This window comes from Macaca fascicularis, chromosome 2 (genome assembly GCF_037993035.2).
Source record: "Macaca fascicularis isolate 582-1 chromosome 2, T2T-MFA8v1.1".
Taxonomy (NCBI): domain Eukaryota; kingdom Metazoa; phylum Chordata; class Mammalia; order Primates; family Cercopithecidae; genus Macaca; species Macaca fascicularis.
Window position 1 is genome coordinate 99,176,830 of NC_088376.1, and position 21,037 is coordinate 99,197,866.

Here is a 21,037-nt window from a genome sequence, read left to right on the forward strand (position 1 = left end):
GAACAACATGGTGGAACCCTGTGTCTACTAAAAATACAAAAATGAGTTGTGCGTGGTGGCACATGCCTGTAATCCAAGCTATTCGGGAGGCTGAGGCAGGAGAATCACTTGAACTCAGGAGGCAGAGATTGCAGTGAGCAGAGATGGCACCACTGCACTCCAGCCTGGGCAACAGAATGACACTCCGTTTCAAAAAAAAAAAAAACCCCACCACACTCAGAGGCCGGGTGCGGTGGCTCATGCCTCTAATTCCAGCACTCTGGGAGGTGGAGGCAGGCAGATCACTTGAGGTCAGGAGTTTGAGACCAGCCTGGCCAACACGCCGAAATCCTACCTCTACTAAAGTAAAAAATTAGATGGGCATGGTGGTGCTCACATGTAGTCCCAGCTACACAGGAGGCTGAGGCAGGAGAATCACTTGAACCCAGGAGGCGGAGGTTGCAGTGAGCCAAGATCATGCCACTGCACTCCAGTCTGGGCGACAGAGACCCTGTCTCAAAAAAATAACAATAATAAAATTAAACATAAAAATGCACTCAGGTTTTTCAAGATGAAAAGCATTCTGGGCTGGGCACAGTGGCTCATGCCTGTAATCCCAGCACTTTGGAAGGCTGAGGTGGGCGGATCACGAGGTCAGGAGATCGAGACCATCCTAGCTAACACGGTGAAACCCCATCTCTACTAAAAAATACAAAAAACTAGCTGGGTGAGGTGGCAGGCGCCTGTAGTCCCAGCTACTCGGGAGGCTGAGGCAGGAGAATGGCGTAAACCCGGGAGGCGGAGCTTGCAGTGAGCTGAGATCCGGCCACTGTACCCCAGCCTGGGCTACAGAGCAAGACTCCGTCTCAAAAAAAAAAAAAAGATCACACCATTGCACTCCAGCCTGGGCAAGAAGAGCAAAACTCCATCTCAAAAACAACAACAACAAAACAAAACAAAACAAAAAACAGCTAAACATATTTCCTCTAAAGTTTTAAAAGTATTGTATCACATATTAGACACTCATCATGCAAATAAAGTCCTGAATCTTAACAATGAAAACTGGTCCTTTTCCAGGTTTCAAGTTAAACTTGAGCCTTTTTATCTTGTTACTAAAGTTGCCATATGCATGTTCAGAGCTCTGAAGACATAAATAAAAACTAGAATTATTGGTTTTTTATATCCTTTTATAGTAGTAATTTTTATTATTATGGTATACATTCTAATAGAATAACTATTAAACTCAGTTATTTCATAACAAAATAATCACATAAAGGAAGGATAATAACCTGGAAGTATTAAAAAGTGACCATTCAGGATAGGATCATCTGTATATTTGGGTTCATGGTCCCCAAACTTGGCTGGCCATCAGAATCTCATAGGAAGGAGTTGGGGGGGGCGGGGAGAAAGAGAGAGAGAGAGGGAGAGAGAGTGTGTGTGTGTGTATGTGTGTAGTTAACTACAAATTTCTGCCTGGGTGTAGTGGTGCGAACCTGTAGCCCCAGCTACTCAGGAGGCTGAGGCAGGAGGATCACTTGAGCCCAGGAGTTCAAGTCCCGCCTAGACAACATAGCAAGACCTCATCTCCTTCAATCAACCAATCAATACAGATTTCTGGGCTCAACCCCCATAGATTCAGATTTACTAAGTATGAGGTATAGCTTGGGAATCTGTACACTGATAAAGCTCCCCGGGAGACTCTGATGATCAGTCATGTTTTAGAAAACCTATCGTAATAAGTTTATTTTACAAAAAGAGTCCATTTTACCTTTCTACCAGTCTTCTATTATCATTTTCAATTTCTGCTTTTCTGTTTTTTGTTTTGAGACGGAGTCTCGCTCTGTTGCCCAGGCTGGAATGCAGTGGTGCAATCTCGGCTCACTGCAATCTCCGCTTCCTTGGTTCAAGCAATTCTCTGCCTCAGGCTCCCGAGTAGCAGGCGCCCACCACCACACCCAGCTAATTTTTGTATTTTTAGTAGAGATGGGGTTTCGCCATGTTGACCAGGCAAGTCTTGAACTCCAGACCTCGTGATCCACCCGCCTCAGCCTCCCAAAGTGCTGGGATTACAGGCGTGACCTGCCACGCCCAGCCCAATTTCTGTTTTTTAATAAGCAACAAATAGCCTACTGCAAGCCTAACACTGTTCTAAAGGTTAATGTGCCTTATCTTCTCTAACCATCACAACTCTGTGAGACAGGAAAATAATATTACTGCCATTTCACAGACGAGGAAACTGAAGTCTAGAGAAGTTTTAACAAAATTATTCAACCAGCAACTAGTATAGCCAGAATTCAAAGTCACACTTGTAAGTCTCCAAAACCTACCTCTCCTGGAACATGAACAATGACTCAAATGGCTGAATTTTTAGCCTTGCTTCTGATACATTTTAGACAGTTATCTGAACATCATCTGTTTCCTCAGCTGTAAACATGGCTAATAATAATATCTATCCTACTTAGCTCAAGACTTTTGATAGAATCAAGATGTGAAACTGCATTCAAAGTCACGAACAATTACTGAAAAACAAAAAACAAGCTATTAATGGTGGAATTAGAGAGGACTGAGAAACAATCTGGCATAGTAAAAGGTTAAATGCACAGACTCTGGAGCCAAGCTTCAGGGTCTGAATCCAAGCTCTACTATTTCCTAGCTATGTAACCTTGGGGAAGTTACTTAATTTTTCTGTGCAATGGTTTCCACATCTGCAAAATGCAGATAAAAAAACTGATTGCAGAATTTTTTGCAGAATTTTATAAGGATTAAATGAATTAATGCATGTAAAATGCTTAGAATAGTGTTTGCCACATAGTAAGCACTCAACAAGTGCTGGATGTTAGAATCCTATACTTTTTTTTTTTTTTTTTTTTGAGACGGAGTCTCGCTGTGTCTCCCAGGCTGGAGTGCAGTGGTGTGACCTCGGCTCACTGCAAGCTCCGCCTCCCGGGTTCACGCCATTCTCCCGCCTCAGCCTCCCAAGTAGCTGAGACTACAGGCGCCCGCCACCACGCCCGGCTAGTTTTTTGTATTTTTAGTAGAGACGGGGTTTCACCATGTTAGCCAGGATAGTCTCGATCTCCTGACCTCGTGATCCACCCGCCTCGGCCTCCCAAAGTGCTGGGATTACAGGCTTGAGCCACCGCGCCCGGCCTACAATTTTTTAAAGAAAGCATCACATTAAAAAAAAAAAAGTTCAAATACTTAGTGACAACACAAAAGGACACTAGAAGGTGGTGGCATTTTCCTCCCTTATAGAAATCAGGGTAAATCCCGCCAATTTTGAAAGGAAACATTCTGGGTAGTTTCAATTTTCAACTACAATTATGTTGCTTCCAAAATGCTTCATTTGTGCAAATAGTTAAGATCACTCGCTGTAAAGTCGTATCTACTTTTTCATTTTTAAGTATCTTTTAACTGAAAAATATCTCTTTGATTTTTATTTTAAGTTCTGGGATACATGTGCAGGACCTGCAGGTTTGTTACATAGGTAAACATGTGTCATGATGGTTTGCTGTACCTATCAACCCATCACCCAGGTATTAAGCCACATATGCATTAGCTATTTATCCTGATGCTCTCCCTCACCCCACTGTGCTCCCTCTCCACAGGCCCCAGTGTGTGTTATTCCCCTTCCTGTGTCCATGTGTTCTCACTGTTCAGCTCCCACTTATAAGTGAGAATATGTGGTGTTTGGTTTTCTGTTCCTGTGTTAGTCTGCTGAGGATAATGGCTTCCAGTTCCATCCATGTCCCTGCAAAGGATATGATACAGTTCCTTTTTATGGCTGCACAATATTCCATGGAGTGTATGTACCACATTTTCTTTATCCAGTCTATCATTGATGGGCATTTGAGAGTTGATGTAACTCAAATGTAACCCAAAACTATAAAAACCCTACAAGAAAATCTAGGCAATGCCATTAAGGACATTAGCACAGGCAAAAATTTCATGATCAATAGCAATTGCAACAAAAGCAAGAATTGACAAATGGGATCTAATGAACTAAAGAGCTTCTGTAAGGCAAAAGAAACTACCATCAGAGTGAAAAGACAAACTACAAAATGGGAGAAAGTTTTTGCAATCTATCCATTTGACAAAGATCTAATATCCAGAATCTGCAAGGAACTTAAACAAATTTACAAGAAAAAAAAAAAAAACCATTAAAAAGTGGGCAAAGGACATGAACAGATACTTCTCAAAAGAAGTCATGTATGCAGCCAACAAACATGAAAAAAAGCTCAACATCACTGATCATTAGAGAAATGCAAATCAAAACCACAATGAGAAACCACTCACACCAGTCAGAATGGCGATTATTAAAAAGTCAAGAAACAACAGATGCTGACAAGGCTGTGGAGAAATAGGAATGCTTCTACACTGTTGGTGAGAATGTAAATTAGTTCAACCATTGTAGAAGACAGTGTGGTGATTCCTCAAAGACCTAGAACCAGAAATACCATTTGACCCAGCAATCCCATTACCTGAAGGAATATAAATCATTCTATTAAAAAAATACCTGCACATGTATGTTCACTGGAGCACTATTCACAACAGCAAAGACATGGAATCAATCCAAACGCTCTCACTGATTTTTAATATATTTTTGTTATAGTAATATCACGATTTCTTATCAGGTTTTAGGTAGTAACTTTCCTTTGCTTCAAATAGCCTCCTACAGCATTGACTTCTAATTCAAAAGCTAACTGAGTAGCTTCCAAAAGGAAAATCGTAACAATGAGCTGGATCAAAAGAGTGTGTAATGTGTCAAAAGGAAACTACACTATTCCTAAATGAGTTATTTACTAATAACAAAGAGGAAGTGCTATGGTAATAATTCTCACCAAAAAAATATAATTTAATGATGCTCTTAATGATGCTCTAAGCAACTCTCATACCATATTAGTTTACGGTCAGTCTGCAGTTGCAGATAGAGTCTGAAACAAAGTTGGCAATTGACTAAGAAATCCCAGCTGGTAGTCATGTTAAATTTCCAATATACTGCAGGAAATGTTGCCAGTGATTCAACAGGTGACACCCCTTCCCTTTTTCTTTTTTCTGAGTTACAACAAATTGAAACAAAATTGCCCCAGAAGTTCTGTTACCAACTAAAAGAATTAAACATAAAAATTCCACTGCAATGTTTCAAAAAATAAAACACTGAATCTGAACAGACAAGAAATATTGTTTCCATCAACATTTATATACCACCTCTAAAGCATATTAACAGAATAGCCCAATGAGTATGTCTATATAGTCCTCATATCTTCAACATTCTAATTATCCTAAGTTTACATTCGAAAGATTAATTATAAATTTCAATACATTATAACAAGTACATGGAACTCAAGTAACCCACAAAAATATAAAGAAAAATTAATTTTGGATGCATTGGATATTGTGAAAATTGATTATATACATTGGAATTATCTTGTCATACCCAATTAAATTAGAGTCACGAGACCAGGGGGGAAGAAAAGGAAACAAAAAGCATTTAGGGAACAAGCACCTGCCCAGGGATTATCTGGCAAGCCAGCTGCTGAAATGACCTATTATAACCTTAAGATCAGTTTTACCTAGTAGCTGCGGAAATGAACTGCTGTAACTCTAAGACTAGTTTTACCTTCCACAGTCACTCACAAATCAGAGCATGCCAGCTCCCAAAAACTTTGCTAGTGCCAATGCATTTTCTTTCAAAACAACGCATAACATTTCTCTAATAAAAACCTCAATCTTTTCTTTGTTCTTTGGACATACCAAAGACCAATGCAGTCTGTGTGTATGCCCAAATTACAATTCTATTGTCTCAAATAAAACATGTTGTTCAGAGATTCATCTCTATATTTGATTTCTGTTGATAATATCCAACTATATTTTATTCTAATACACTATTTTAGAGACCAGTTATAACATGTTGCTCATGATAAACATCTGAAACTAGTTCAATTAGTAAACATCTATCTCTGTCAAATCGGCATTTTTACAATACATCTGTGCAACTCAGTGTTGAGAGGGGATTTACCAAACATACCTCTCTGGCAATGTTACTCAAAGCTTCATCTTCTGCAGAAAATCGGTCTTTCACAGGTGTTCTTTTCCTCCCAGAACCAGGAGTCCCCATCTTGTGTTCTTAACAGTCTTTTAACTTTGAAAGTGATTTAACTGTGTTTTCAGCCCTGAAGTAAACAAAAACATAATAATTTATTTCTTTCTGTGCGATTTTCATGTTCATTTATACATTCACTTTTAACAGAGAAATTGTATTTCTTCTTAGAGAAATCAGTCACCAAATACCTCTTCCCACTACCAAATTATTCCAATAAATTTTAGAATATTTAATTTTATACTAATTACTAAATCTCCCAACTCTTTTCACTATGCTACCCACGGCAACCTGTGAGAGTGTATTATAATATTAGCCTCAGAAAGCTGCCATCAGCAGAAATTCTACTTAACCACTTAAAATTACTATAGCTGGGCAGCCTGGCCAACATGGTAAAACCCTGTCTCTACTAAAAATACAAAAATTAGCCAAGCAGGGTGGCACACATCTGTAATCCCAGCTACCCGAGAGGCTGAGGCAGGAAAATCACTAGAACCCAGGAGGTAGAGGTTGTAGTAAGCCAAGATTGTGCTACTCCAGCTTGGGAGACAAAGTGAGACTCTGTCTCAAAATAAATAAATTAATTAATTAAATAAATAAATAAATAAATAAATAACTATAGTTATTTCTAAAACCAATCTCCATCCCAGAATGAAAAACATTTCAGAAGTTATTCAGCCTAAAGTTTTAGAAGATGTTCAAGAGGTTTTACTACTAAGCCTTATAGTTACAAAACTAACTTTGCCTTTTAGTGTAATTTAAGAAAAATTCCAATTAAATCACAACAACGCCAGACACGGTGGCTCTCACCTGTAATCCCAGCACTTCGGGAGGCTGAGGTGGGCAGATCACTTGAGGCCAGGAGTTCGAGACCAGCCTGGCCAATGTGGTAAAACCCCCATCTCTACTAAAAATACAAACATTAGCCAGGCGTGGTAATGCATGCTTATAATCCCAGCCACTCTGGTGGCTGAGGCACAAGAATCACCTAAACCCAGGAGGCAGAGATTGCAGTGAGTCAAGATCATGCCACTGGACTCCAGCCTGGGTGACAGAGACTCTCTCTCAAAAAAAAAAAAAGGACAAAAAAAACCAACAACCATATAAAAGAAAAAAATGAAGGTTTATTATTCTTCAATTAACGATAACCAACACTGTCCATGTAACAAATACCTGAGTGTCTGTTGTTACCAGGTACTATAGGAGGTGCTAAAGGTACAGTGATGAACAAAACTGATGTAGTCAAATTATTAAGAACATATCGCCAGGCGCGGTGGCTCATGCATGTAATCCCAGCACTTTGGAAGGCCAAAGCGGGTGGATCACCTGAGGTCAGGAGTTCAAGACTAGCCTGACCAACATGGTGAAACCCCATCTCTACTAAAAATACAAAATTAGTGGGACATGGTGGCACATGCCTGTAATCCCAGCTTACTTGGGAGGCTGAGGCAGGAGAATCACTTGAACCCGGGAGACAGAAGTTGCAGTGAGCCGAGGTTGCACCCCTGCACTTCAGCCTGGGCAACAAGAAGGAAACTCCTTCTCAAAATATAAAAAAAAGAATATATCTATGAACCTGTTACTATTACTTATTAGACCTATTTTAACAAAAGGGAGAAGAAAAACCCATCCGCCAGGATTAAATAATAAGGATGAAAAAGACCATCTAACCTTTCTAACACATGGTATTTGAGATTAAAGATTACCATGAAAGAATGCAAGCCAAATTTCATGACCTGTTTTCTTCTATACACATTGCTAACAAGTATAGCTCATTTAGCTAAATATTCCGTAACTTAAAAAAATTTTGACTTCCTTTAACAAAATAAACCAGCAAAATTTCATTACAGTATGAATCACAAAAGAATTCTCAAGTAAGTCTGTCCTCACAGAATTGGCTGTATTGAAATTCTAAATGACTTTAATGTACTGGAATTTACTTGATTCAGGCTAAATAAAGCAGAACTACTCCACCAAAAAGTTTTCTCCAATAAAGATTCAGGACATTCCCAACTTATCTGACACCATTTCTCATTCATCAGAGCTAGCTTATTATTCTGTCCACCAGAATAAAGACTGATGATGGTTTATTACTTTTATTTCACTAGAGAAGATATATCTGGATATGATTATTAAGAACTCATTTAAAAATGGAAACACCAGCTGGGCGTGGTGGCTCACGCCTGTAATACCAACACTTTGGGAGGCCAAGGCGGGCAAATCACAGGAGATCAGGAGTTCGAGACCAGTCTGGCCAACATGGCAAAACCCCATCTCTACTAAAAATACAAAAACTAGCCGGTTGAGATGGCACATGTCTGTAATCCCAGCTACTTGGGAGGCTGAGAGAGAAGAATCGCTTGAAACCAGGAGGTGGAGGTAGCAGTGAACCGAGATCATACCACTGCACTCCAGCCTGGGCAACAGAGCGAGACTCCATCTCAAAAAAAAAAAAAAAAAAAAAAAAAACGGAAACACGAAAAAATGTACTTCTTAATGTAGCACCTGATACATCCCAGACACAAATCAGAACAACTCCTGAAAAGGACAGAAAAGTTTTCTCAGGGGTCTCCAATCATCTTCAGCATAATTTTAAAGATTATACACTTAACTAATAGTAATAGTGTATACATTGCTGGTGGGAATGTAAACTAGTACAACCACTATGGAAAACAATATGAAGATTTCTTTTTTTTTTTTTTTGAGATTGGAGTCTCGCTCTGTCGCTCAGGCTGGAGTGCAATGGTGCAATCTCGGCTCACTGCAATCTCCGCCTCCCAGGTTCAAGCAATTCTCCTGCCTCAGCTTTCCAAGTAGCTGGAACTATAGGCGTAGGCCATCATGCCCAGCTAATTTATGTATTTTTGGTAGAGACAGGGTTTCGCCATGTTGGCCAGGCTGGTGTCAAACTCCTGACCTCAAGTGATCTGCCCGTGTTGGCCTCCCAAAGTGCTGGGATTACAGACGTTAGCCACCAGGCATGACCCGAAGATTTCTTAAAGAACTAAAAGTAGAACTACATTTGATCCAGTAATCCCACTACTAGGTCTCTACCCAAGGAAAAGAAGTTATTATACGAAAAAGACACATGCACACACATGTTCATAGCAAAACAATTCACAATTGCAAAGATACGGGAAAAACCTAAGTGCTCATCAACCAACGAGCAGATAAAGAAAATGTGGTACATACACACCATGTAATACTACTCAGCCATAAAAAGGAATGAAATAATGCCTCTTGCAGCGACTTGGATGGAGTTGGAGGCCATTACTCTAAGTGAAGTAACTCAGGAATGGAAAATCAAATATCATATGATCTCACTTATAATTGGGAGCTAAAATATACAGACGCAAAGGCATAAGAATGATATAATAGACTTTGGGGACTTGGTGGTGGGGGCAAGCGCAGGGGCGTAAGGAATAAAATACTACATATTGGGTACAGTATAAACTGCTTGGGTGATAGATAGGCGCACTAAAATCTCAGAAATCACCACTAAAGAACTTACCCATGTAACCAAAAACCATCTGTACCCCAAAAACTATTGAAACAAATTTTTTTTTGAAACGGAGTCTCGCTCTTTCTTGCCCAGGCTGGAGTTTAATGGCACGATCTTGGCTCACTGCAGCCTTTGCCTCCCGGGTTCAAGTGATTCTCCTGTCTCAGCCTCCCGAGTAGCTGGGACTACATGTGTGTGCCACCATACCTGGTTAATTTTGTAATTTTAGTAGAGACAGAGTTTCACCATGTTGGCCAGGCAGGTCTCGAACTCCTGACCTCAGGTGATCCACCTGCCTCAGCCTTCCAAGGTGCTAGGATTACAAGTATAAGCCACATGACCAGCCAAAATAAAATTTTTTTTAAAAAATGGTAATGGTGTATACAAATATTAGCCACCTACTAAAAAAAAGCAACATGCAACACAATGTTCCTTTTCAGACTACAGTGACAATTTAGTGAATGCACTGTAGTATCATCCAATATTTGTCCATCAGTCAGCTTTCCAAGGACACAATGAAAGATATTTCACAGAAGCAGGAGAAAAAATGTAAGCATTTTCTAATTTCAGACACATAAAAATAATTAGAGAATAAAAATAGATTTGGCTAGAAGTATATCAATAGTTTAACAGTGGTTTTGTTAGGAAGATAGCATTATGGATGCATTTTTTTCTTAATTCTCTAAAATTTCAATAGCATTGAGGAAAAAGAGATGCATTTTAAAACCAGACGTGGTAGCTCACATCTAATAATCCCAGCACTTTGGGAGGCTGAGTCAGGAGAACTGCTTGAGCAAAGGAGTTTGAGACCAGCCTGGGCAACATGGCAAAACCCTGTCTCTACAAAAATTAAAAAAAATTAGCCAGGCATGTTGGCATGTGCCTGTAATTCCAGCTATTTGGGAGGCTGAGGTGCGAGAACTGACTGAGCCTGGGAGGTCGAGGCTGCAGTGAGCCATGATCACTGCACTCCAGCCTGGGTGACAGAGTGAGACCCTATCTCAAAAAAATAAATAAATAAAAATAAAAACATTCCAATCTAAGGTGCAAAAAATAAACTAGCCCCCAACTGGATCACATCCAAATTAAACATAATATGCTATACTACTGAGACACCAATCTGAAACCACTGCTGGTAGCATTCTTTTGAATCTTTCTTTTCTTTCTCCTCTATCCCCATGATCCATTTTCTTTCTTTCTCAACTAACAATGCCTAAGCCTTACACCTGCCAGAGTACTCCTGGACCACAGATTTATGTAAAAAATTCTTTCTTAAAATTGCTTCCAAACAAAATGGTTTCAACAAGCTCCAGAATAGGCAGCACTGAGAAAGAGATGACAGGAAAAAGCAGCACAGGATAAGCAGGAAATAGGAACAACTTCCTATCTTCCTTATCCTTCTTGTCATATCTACAGAGGGCACCTAGGTGTTTATATGACTGATTGGCCAGGTCCAGTTGCCTTTTTCAGTTCACATAATGCAGATCAAGAATGACCTAGCTCAAAGGATAACCTAGCACTTTTAAAAGAACTGTATTATTTGTACCCTGCAGGCAGGTTTCCTTACCAGTATTAGAAAAATGACGAGACTGGGCAACACGGTGAAATCCTGTCTCTACAAAAAAAAAAAAAAAAAATTTATCCAGACAAGTTGATGAACACCTGTAGTCCCAGCTACTTGGGAGGCTGAGGTGGGAGGACTATGTGAGCCAAGGGAGGTCAAGGTTATGGTGAGCCATGATAATACCACTGCACTCCAGCCTGGGTGACAGAGGGAGACCCTGTCTCAAAAAAAGAAAAAAAAAAGGAGAAAGGAAAGGTTTTTCAGTTCTCATGCAATCTATTTTCTAGTAACTCCAGGTCATTCTGTATCAGTGATGAAGGAAACCTTGAAAGAAATAAGATTCCTAACATAGCCAATGGGAAATCTTTCAACAAAATGACAAAACTGAGAATGTAGACTCAAAGGAAACCTTAAATACATCATTTTGTTTCTGATCCTAAAGGACTTGCCGTAAATTTCTACCCCAAAGGTTCCTCAAGAACACTTTTCTTCAGGAGCACATTAACTCCTTGGAGTGTTTCCTTGGTGGTATCAAACAACTTAAAGAGCTAAACCTTTTCCTCAATTGATAAGAACAAAACTGCCTGTATTTTTGTCAAGTCCTTTACCCACACAGTGTCAAGTTGATTTTCCCCAGATGGTTTTATCATGAAGCATTTGTCTACTTAAGGAAAAGAAGGAAAGTATCTTCAGGATCTTGTGGAATATAAACCTTCCAAAACAGACCGATATTTCAATAAGGCTTTCTCTTCTCCAATGAGCTTCTCATATAATACACATCTGAAATAACAGGCATTTTGCCACAGTAAAAGTGGCACTTCAATCATGATATTGTCCACTTTTGTAAGAACAGAATGTGCATGTAGCACCAGTATGTCACATTCTAAATATAGGACACTTAGAAAGTTCTGTGCCTAATCTGGATCCTGATAGATAGCTCCTTTATATCTAAGTATTGCATCATGGAGAATTCAAAATATTGTCCCTATATGTCTTTGCATCACAGCTGCCATTACTGTGAACGCTAGTCTGCACAAGAAAACATTCTGTAGTTATTCATAAACAAATCCCAGTACATGGAATTGTCCCTGAACTAAAGACTTAGTGTGATTGCAGTTGTTGCCACTTGACAAAACTTAAAATGAAAAGATTCAAGTTCAATTGATTGCACTACCACTTGCTGTGTTACCCTCCCCACTTTCTACGCCTCCATCTCTTTATTAGTTTCATCGATATAACATGGTTAATGTGAGGCTCAAATGAATGAAGAAAAATCCAAGCATTTAACAAACTATAAAGCACCCCATAAATATTTAAAGCATTCTAAATTAACTACCTGTTTTGCATATTTAGCTTGTGAAATTGACAAAAAAAAGCAATCCTGGCCTTTCTTTATAATTTCATACATTTAACTAGACAAAAATATCCTTGATTTCCTCCAGCATGCACTGTCTAATAGCATTAAACCATGCTAAGAGTTTCTGCTAAAGTACAGAACAATTTGGAAAAAATAAATGCCTTAACTATAATCATTTTGCCGTCTAGCACATGTATATAATAAAAACAAAAAAGGAGAAATTCTTAAGGAACTTTGTATCAAAGTTTATTTTTAAAACTCTAAATGAATAACCAAGTTTTGGGAGTGCAGCCTTATAATGGTTATGCTAGTCCTCTTAGTAGAACACAAGTGACTTGAAACAGAAGACAGAGATCATTAAACGTTGTATTTAAAATATTTGCATATTGTTCTATGTAAATTTTACCTCAAAAGAAAAAAGTTCTCTATACAAATATTAAACTCTAGCCAATCATGTGCATGCTAAAATATTTAGGGTTGAAGTGCACTGAGATCTGCTACTTCAAACTGCAACAACAAAAGATTAAATGACAGAATCCAGATGGTAGGTACATTAGTGTTCACAGCACAACTCTTTCAATTTTTCTGTATGTTTAAAAAAAAATTGTTTTTTGAGACAGGGTCTCCCACTCTGTCTCCCAGGCTGGAGAGCAATGGTTCGATCTCGGCTCACTGCAACCTCTGCCTCCCAGGCTCAGGCGATTCTCCTGCCTCAGTCTCCCAAGTACCTGGGACTACAGGCCCACACCATTGCACTTGGCTAATTTTTGTATTTTTGGTAGACACAGGGTTTCACCATGTTGGCCAGGCTCATCTTGAACTCCTGGACTCAAGCGATCCACCTGCCTCAGCCTCCCAAAGTGCTAGGATTACAGGCGAAAGCCACCGTGCTCAGGGTATGTTTAAAATTTTTTATCATCGGCCAAGCATGGTGGCTCACTCCTGTAATCCCAGCACTTTGCGAGGCCGAGGCAGGCAAATTGCTTGAGCCCAGGAGTTTGAGACCAGCCTGGAAAGCAAAGTGAAACTCTGTCTCTAAAAAAAAATTTTTTAAATTTTTTATAATAAAATGTTGGGGAAAGAGTAACTGCTTAAGAAGTGTGGATGACTAGGTGAAAAAAAAGGCATGGGAATTAGGAATTGCAATTAAAAATCTTGAGTGAAAAAGAAAAGGAAGGCAGAGGTAATCATAGCACTGAAGAACACTCAATAGTTACATGCACATTAAAAATAAAGATTATGTGGGGTGTGGTGGCTCACGCCCGTAATCCCAGCACTCTGGGAGGCCGAGGCAGGAGGATCACCTGAGGTCGGGAGTTTGAGACCAGCCTGACCAACATGGAGAAACCCAGTCTCCACTAAAAATACAAAATTGGCCAGGCATAGTGGCACCTGCCTGTAATCCCAGCTATTTGGGAGGCTGAGGCAGGAGAATTGCTGGAACCCGGGAGGCAGAGGTTGCAGTGAGCCAAGATCGTGCCATTGGACTCCAGCCTGGGCAACAAGAGTGAAACCCTGTCTCAAAACAAACAAACAAACAAACTAAAGATTATGGCAGGGCACTGTGGCTCATGCCTGTAATCCCAGTACTTTGGGAGGCTGAGGCAGGCAGACCACTTGAGCCCAAGGGTTCAAGACCAGCCTGGGCAACACGGTGAAACCCCGTCTCTACAAAAAACACAAAAATTAACCAGGCGTGATGGCACACACCTGTAGTCCCAACTACTTGGAAGGCTGAGGTGGAAGGATTGCTTGAATCCAGGAGGTAGAGGATGCAGTATGCCTTGATCACACCACTGCAATCCAGCATGGATGACAGCGTGAGACCTTGTCTCGAAAAAGTAAGATAAAATAAAGATTATAGGCAGGCAGAAAATGGCTCCAACCAGAAGAGGAAAAAAGGAAAGGAAAGAGAGAGGAAGACAATGAGAAGGAGAGGGAGGAGAGAGGGGGGAAAAGAAGAGGGAGGGAGGGATTACAGTTAAAGACATCAATCCTGCAAATATCTAAATGAGATCGTTACATTAAAATGAATAAATCATTAGCAGAACCTACAGGAAGAATACAGAAGGTATATTCAGAAATTGAGGCAAAGTACAAAATGAAAAAAATATATACAGGCAAAACTGGAAAACTTGGCAAAACAAGGAAAGGCAAATGCTAAACACAAACTAAATGTCAAAAGAACATTAGAAACTATAACGGTTCACTTAAACTCATACTTCATAAAGAATAATGCTTACAAAGATGAGAACCTACATAATCATTCCTTCTACTTTTATAGTCAGTTGTCCTAAGAATTACCGAAGATATTTTTAAAGTCTCATATTTTGACTACCCACTATCCTCATATCTCCAATGCAACTGATTATCTTTCCATTTCCTCTCTTCCTACGATAACATGCCAGCGGTTGCATTTCTCTACTTGGTAAATTTATGTTCATTTAATGTTCATTTACAGAATAAATGGGCTATATGTTGGACATAAATCTTTATACTATTTCATCAACTGTGCAGAACCCAAATTAGGAAGATAGACTAAACAACAATTCACTTATCTGTATTTTCTGAGAAGCAAACCACTTTCTAGTACCATTCAAATAGCTTCCTTTCTTGATACCTTTTAAAGTATCTCAGAGATGTATGGACATACAATCAGAGGATAAAAGAAAGGAAGACTGACAATTACATATTGCTGAGAGTAGGAAAGACTTAAAAGTGTGAAACAGGTCAGGCAGTGGTGGCTCACACCTGTAATCCCAGCACTTTGGGAGATCAAGGCAGGGGGATCGCTTGAGGTCAGGAGTTTGAGACCAGCCTGGCCAGCATGGTGGAGCCCCATCTCTACTAAAAATACAAAAGTTAGCCAGGCATGGTGGCGCATGCCTGTAATCCCAATTACTCGGGAGGCTGAGGCAGGAGAATTGCTTGATCCTGGGAGGCAGAGGTTGCAATGAGCCAAGGTCGTATCACTGCACTCCAGCCTGGGCAACAGAGCAAGACCCCACATCAAAAAAAAAAAAAAAAAAAAAAAAAGGGCCTGAAATAAAGCAGAAAACAGGAAAGAAGTATTAGAAAGAAAAATATAAGCCCAGGTAGCAAAGAACCAAAGAATCAAGATGAAACAAAAAATAAGAGAAACGGGAACACATGTAAGGAGGATATAATTTTTCAATATTAAAAAAATGCAATCAATATGAAGGAGGCTCTAAAACTAGAAATTTTCATAAAATAAAACCTATCACGTACCTTTAATTTTTCCCTTTTCAACAAATATCTACTGAGAATTTGCAAGGCACTATTTACATAGCACTGTCACTGCCTTGTAAGTAGACAAAAGAGAACACTGGGAAAATAAAAGTGGTAAAGAGATCAGAGAGAAGGTTCTCTGAAGCACAAAAGTTTTTATTTTGAAGAAGTCCAATTTATCCATTTTTTTCTTTTGTTGCTTTTTTTGATGTCATATCCAAGAAACCTACCTCAAGGCCATGAAGATTTATTTTTATATTTTCTTCTAAGAGTTTTACAGTTTTATCTCTTATATTTAAGTCTATGATCCATTTTCAGTTCATTTTCGTGTATGGTATGAGGCAGGGATCCAACTTCACACTTTTGCACATGGATATCTATTTGTCCCAGCATCATTTGTTGAAAAGACCATTCTTTCTCCCACTGAATTATCTTGCCACCCTTGTCAAAAATCAACTGACCATAAAAGGATTTACTTTCCGGATACTTAATTCTATTTCACTGAGCTTAATGGCTATCCTATGCCAGTATCACACCTTCTTGATTAACATAGCTTTGAGGTAAATTTTTTAATTGGGAAAAGTGAGTCCTCCAAATTTTTTGTTCTTCCTCTAACACTGGCTATTCTAGGGCCCTTGCATTCCCATATAAATTTTAGAATGAGTTTGTTACTTTCTCTTTTTTGTTTTCGTTGACACAGAGTCTCGCTACCAACCAGGCTGGAGTGCAGCGGCACGATCTCGGCTCATTGTAACCTCCTTCTCCCCGACTCAAGCAATTCTCCTCTCTCAGCCTTCTGAATACCTGGGATTACTAAGGCATGTGCCACCACACCTGGCTAATTTTTGTATTTTTAATAGAGATGGGGTTTCACCACATTGGCCAGGCTGTTCTCAAACTCCTGACATCAGGTGATCTACCTGTCTCCGCCTCCCAAAGTGCTGGGATTACAGGCGTGAGCCACTGTACCCAACCTGAGTTTCTCAATTTCTGGAAAAAAAAAAAAAAAAGGAAAGAAAAAGAGAGGGAAAAAAAAGGCAGCTGGGGTTTTGACACAAAAATTAGCCAGGTATAGTGACTCACACCTGTAGTCCCAGCTACTTGCAAGGCTGAGGCAGAAGGACTGCGTGAGCCCAATGAGTAAGCCCTAGGCAAAACAAAACAAAACAAAAAAAATCACTTAAAAGTCTTTATATTAAGTAGTTAGACCTCCAAGTCCCCCTTTCCATTGCTAGGCTACTACCTCAGCTTCAACTTCATCTCCTATTCCCCAGGATACCAGAAGTTCTAGAAGACAAAGGAGCTCTGGGGAAGGGAAGGGTGAGCAATGGGAATAGGAATGGAGTAGTAAGTGTGGGCTTAGGTGAAAGTATGCATTTTGAAATGTGGGACTGCTTCAGCCACCTTTAAATCACCCACCCTGCTACCAAAATATATACCGCTCTTCGAGGGAGGTCAACATTGACCAACCCCACCTACTTTCAAACCAAGAAGTCTGTGAAAACTCCCTAACTCAAAAGAATAACTTCGTGAAAATAAACTACACAGGGAGAAGAAAACTTCAAAAATAACCATCATTAATATCTTCAGAAAATTAAGACAAATTATAGCCATGAAACAAGAACAAGAGGCTATTAAAATTTTCAGAGAATAGGGTCGGGCACAGTATCTCAAGCCTGTAATCCCAACACTTTGGGAGGCCGAGGCAGGCGGATCACCTGAGGTCAGGAGTTCGAGACCAGCCTGACCAACATGGTGAAACCCCATCTCTACTAAAAATACAAAATTAGCTGGGCATGGTGGCACACGCCTGTAATCCCAGCTACTCAGGATGCTGAGGCAGGAGAATCACTTTAACCCAGGAGGCAGAGGTTGCAGTGAGCCGAGATCATGACATTGTACTCAAGTCTGGGCAACAGGAGCAAAACTCTGCCTCAAAAAAAAAAAAAAAAATTCAGAGAATACAAGATCTTGCAAATTAAAACATGATAGCAGAAATTAAAAAAATAATAGAAATCAGCAATTCCACTCTTAGGTATATACTCAAGAGAATTGAAAACTTATGTCCACACAAAAACTTGTAACTGAATATTCACAGTAGCATCATTCCTAACAGCCAAAAGTGAAAACAATCCCAATGTCCATCAGTTGATGAATAGATAAGCAAATGTGGCATATCCATACAATGGAATATCATTCAGCCATAAAAACAAATATATTGGGCCTGGCACGATGGCTCATGCCTGTAATCCCAGCACTTTGGGAGGCCAAAGCAGGGGGATCACTTGAGGTCAAGAGTTGGAGACCAGCCTGGTCAACATGGTGAAACCCCACCTGAAAAAAAAAAAAGATTAGCCAGGCATGGTGGGACGCATCTGTAATCCCAGCTACTCGGGAGGCTGAGGCATGAGAATCGCTTGAACCCAGGAGGCAGAGGTTACAGTGAGCCAAGATCGCATCACTACACTCCCTCCAGCCTGGGCAACAGAGCAAGACTGTCTCAAGAAAGAAAACAACAACAACAACAAAAAGGAATAAAGTATTGACTCGTGCTACATACAACAAGAGTAAATCCTGAAAAGTGATAAAAGCCAGACACAAAAACTACATATTGAATAACTTCATTTATGTAAAATGTCCAGAACAGGTAAATCCATAAGGACAGAAAGTATAATAGACTAGTGCTTTCCACAGTCTTGGGTAAAGAGGAAATGGAGAGGACTGCTATGGTATGAAGTTTCTTTGTGGGGGTAATGAACACCTTCTGGAATTAGTGCTGATGGCTGCACAACTTTGTGACTACACTAAAAAACCACTGAAAAGGTCTCTACTTTAAAGAGGTAAATTTTATGATACATGAATAGTACCTGAATAAAAAAATTAGTTTTAGAAAACTCAGGTTGGGAAATAAAGTTCAGGAAGTCTGACAGAAAACAGGAAAAAAAAAAAAAGAGAGAGAGGTAGAAAACAAGAAAGAAAAATATATAAGGTTAAAGTATCAGTCCAGAGGGACCAACATTCAACTAACTAGAGAAAGAGAAAACAGGCTGGGTGTGGTGGTTAATGTCTATAATCCCAACATTTTGGGAGGCCAAGGCGGGCAGATCCCTTGAGTTCAGGAGTTCGAGCCTGGGCAACATGGCAAAACCTCCTCTCATCTCTATCAAAAACTACAAATATTAGCTAGGCGTGGTGGGGACTGAGACGGGAGCATCACTTGAGGCCAGGAGGTCAAGGTTGTAGTGAGTCATGTTGGTGCCACTGTACTCCAGCCTGGGTGACAAAGCAAGACTCTGTCTCAAAAAAAAAAAAAAGAAAAGACAGAGAGAGAAAGAGAAAACAAAAATAAATTATTAATCAAATGACTTCCCAGAAGTTAAGAACATGAGTTGCCAGACTAAAAGGGCCCAAAGTGTTCAACACAAGTCCTGAGTTCACACCAAGGCATATCTTAGAGAATTTTAAACAATGAGAACAAAGATGACTTTACAACCTTTCATGGGGTGGGAAAGTCAGGCCACACATCAAGGATTAAGAATGGCTTCAAGACTTTCAAAAGTAATTCTGGAAACAAGAAGATGATAGAGTGATGCCTTCAAACTCCTGAAGGAAAATTATAGATGATCTATAAGTAGCCTGTATCAGTCAAATCCCTCTATTTCTCATACTTGATTATTAAAGACATTTTTGGACATGAAAGGTCTCAAAAATTTACCTTTTACACTCTTTGTCACTAAGCTACTAGAAGATAGGCTTCACCAAGTAAAAGTGAAAAACCAACAGAGAGGGAAACTTAGCATACAGGAAATAAACACAGAAGAGGGGCAAAAGGGAATCTCCAAAAGAATGATAGGTATCTCAGAAAGAAAGCTACAGATTAGAGCAATATGACTCAAGAGACACAATGAAGGACTGTCATTACCAAAATCCCCACAGCCTTTGGGGCACATCCATTTAACATGAGATGTGCCTGGTCCAGGTTTTCATTAGAATTTAGTTTGTCTTGACCCCGTGTTGATGAAGTTTCTGGAGCCTAGATGGGCTGAAGTCTTATTTCACAGCACAGATGTGTTTTGCTTTTCCTTATTCTTGAGAGCTAGAGCATGATGAGCTTAGCTTAGAAGCAAAACCACATAGAGCAATCTACTCTCCCAATCACATTTCTTCTAGATATTTACCATAGTATCCTGTAAACACTTTAGTTTCGCCAGATTCCCTGATTATGGTGAGCCTGTGTTTCTCCAGACTCACTAACAAACTTTCCCAATGACTTGCCAAAAAGGATCAAGGAAGACTCTTTTCAGCTTATCTGCTGGGAGCTTTCATCTAATAGCAGCAGTATGTACCTTTCCTTTCACAGCCTCAGCTGATGCTTGCTATTCAGCTTTCCAAAACAAAATGATATACTTCTTAGGGATACATACCATGGCAGAGATTGGCTTATTGTTCACCAAGGCATTTTCCCTTTTCTTCCTTGCAGTTAAGTGTAGCCATTTGACTCAGTTCTAGCCAGTGGAATGTGGACAAAACTGATGTATACCACATCCTGGCCTGGCCCACCAAATTTGCCATGCAATCTACCACAGTCCCTCTCTTTGTCCTCACATCTGCCAGCCAGATGCAGGAAACTCAAAGTCTCTGAGGCCCCAGGGGTTGGTAGAATCACTAGTCGAAAGCAGCCTGAGTCCCTCAATGACTCTGTGGAATAGACTACCACTCTGTCACTGCTTTTCAACTCACAGCAAAGATGTGAGTGAGAAATTTTGCGTTAAAAACCACTGATGTGGTAATTATTCACTAAAGTAGTTCAGCCTATCCTGACTAACAGACTCAGAGAGGTAGTAGAGCTTTTCAGTTTTTCAAAATTAAACATTTTGGCCAAAAATACATGTATGGACATGGAGGATATTGCAGGCTTGAGCAGAGAATGGTCCCAAGAGAATGAATAATGTGTTAAAATAGGCTTGTGATTTCCTGGGAGGGAGGGGGTGCCATTAAAGGATATCTTGAGGAAACTTCTAGGATAACTGTAATATGTAATTTCTTGACTTAGGTAATGAGATCACAGGTGTTCATGTATTACTCTTCCTAAAACTATATTTTTGTTTTATATTTCTCTATAGTTCACAACTAATTATTTTACACAAAATAGTTTTATAACTTATAAATTAATTGATGTTGTAAGCTAGAATGGATGGATGGACACATAGATAAACAGATAAACAGACAAGACAGATAAAGGCTCTTGAAAAATCTGTTGGAGCATTTAGGGGGAAAGCAACAGGT

General features: G+C 39.7%; 1 protein-coding gene across 50 annotated transcripts in view; it reads right to left on the reverse strand.

Moving 5' to 3' along the window:
- Positions 1 to 21,037, reverse strand: part of LRRFIP2 (LRR binding FLII interacting protein 2) — a 128,446-nt gene that overhangs the window by 95,381 nt on the left and 12,028 nt on the right. For 49 of the 50 annotated variants that reach the window (XM_074031674.1, XM_074031663.1, XM_074031669.1 and 46 more), the window contains one exon: positions 6,008 to 6,152. In XM_074031674.1, the coding sequence (XP_073887775.1) occupies positions 6,008 to 6,097 (90 nt within the window). In that variant the 5' untranslated portion in view covers positions 6,098 to 6,152. Of the gene's footprint in view, positions 1 to 6,007; positions 6,153 to 11,148; positions 11,197 to 21,037 lie in introns of all 50 variants that reach the window. The other variant, XM_015445642.3, reaches the window with a different exon arrangement.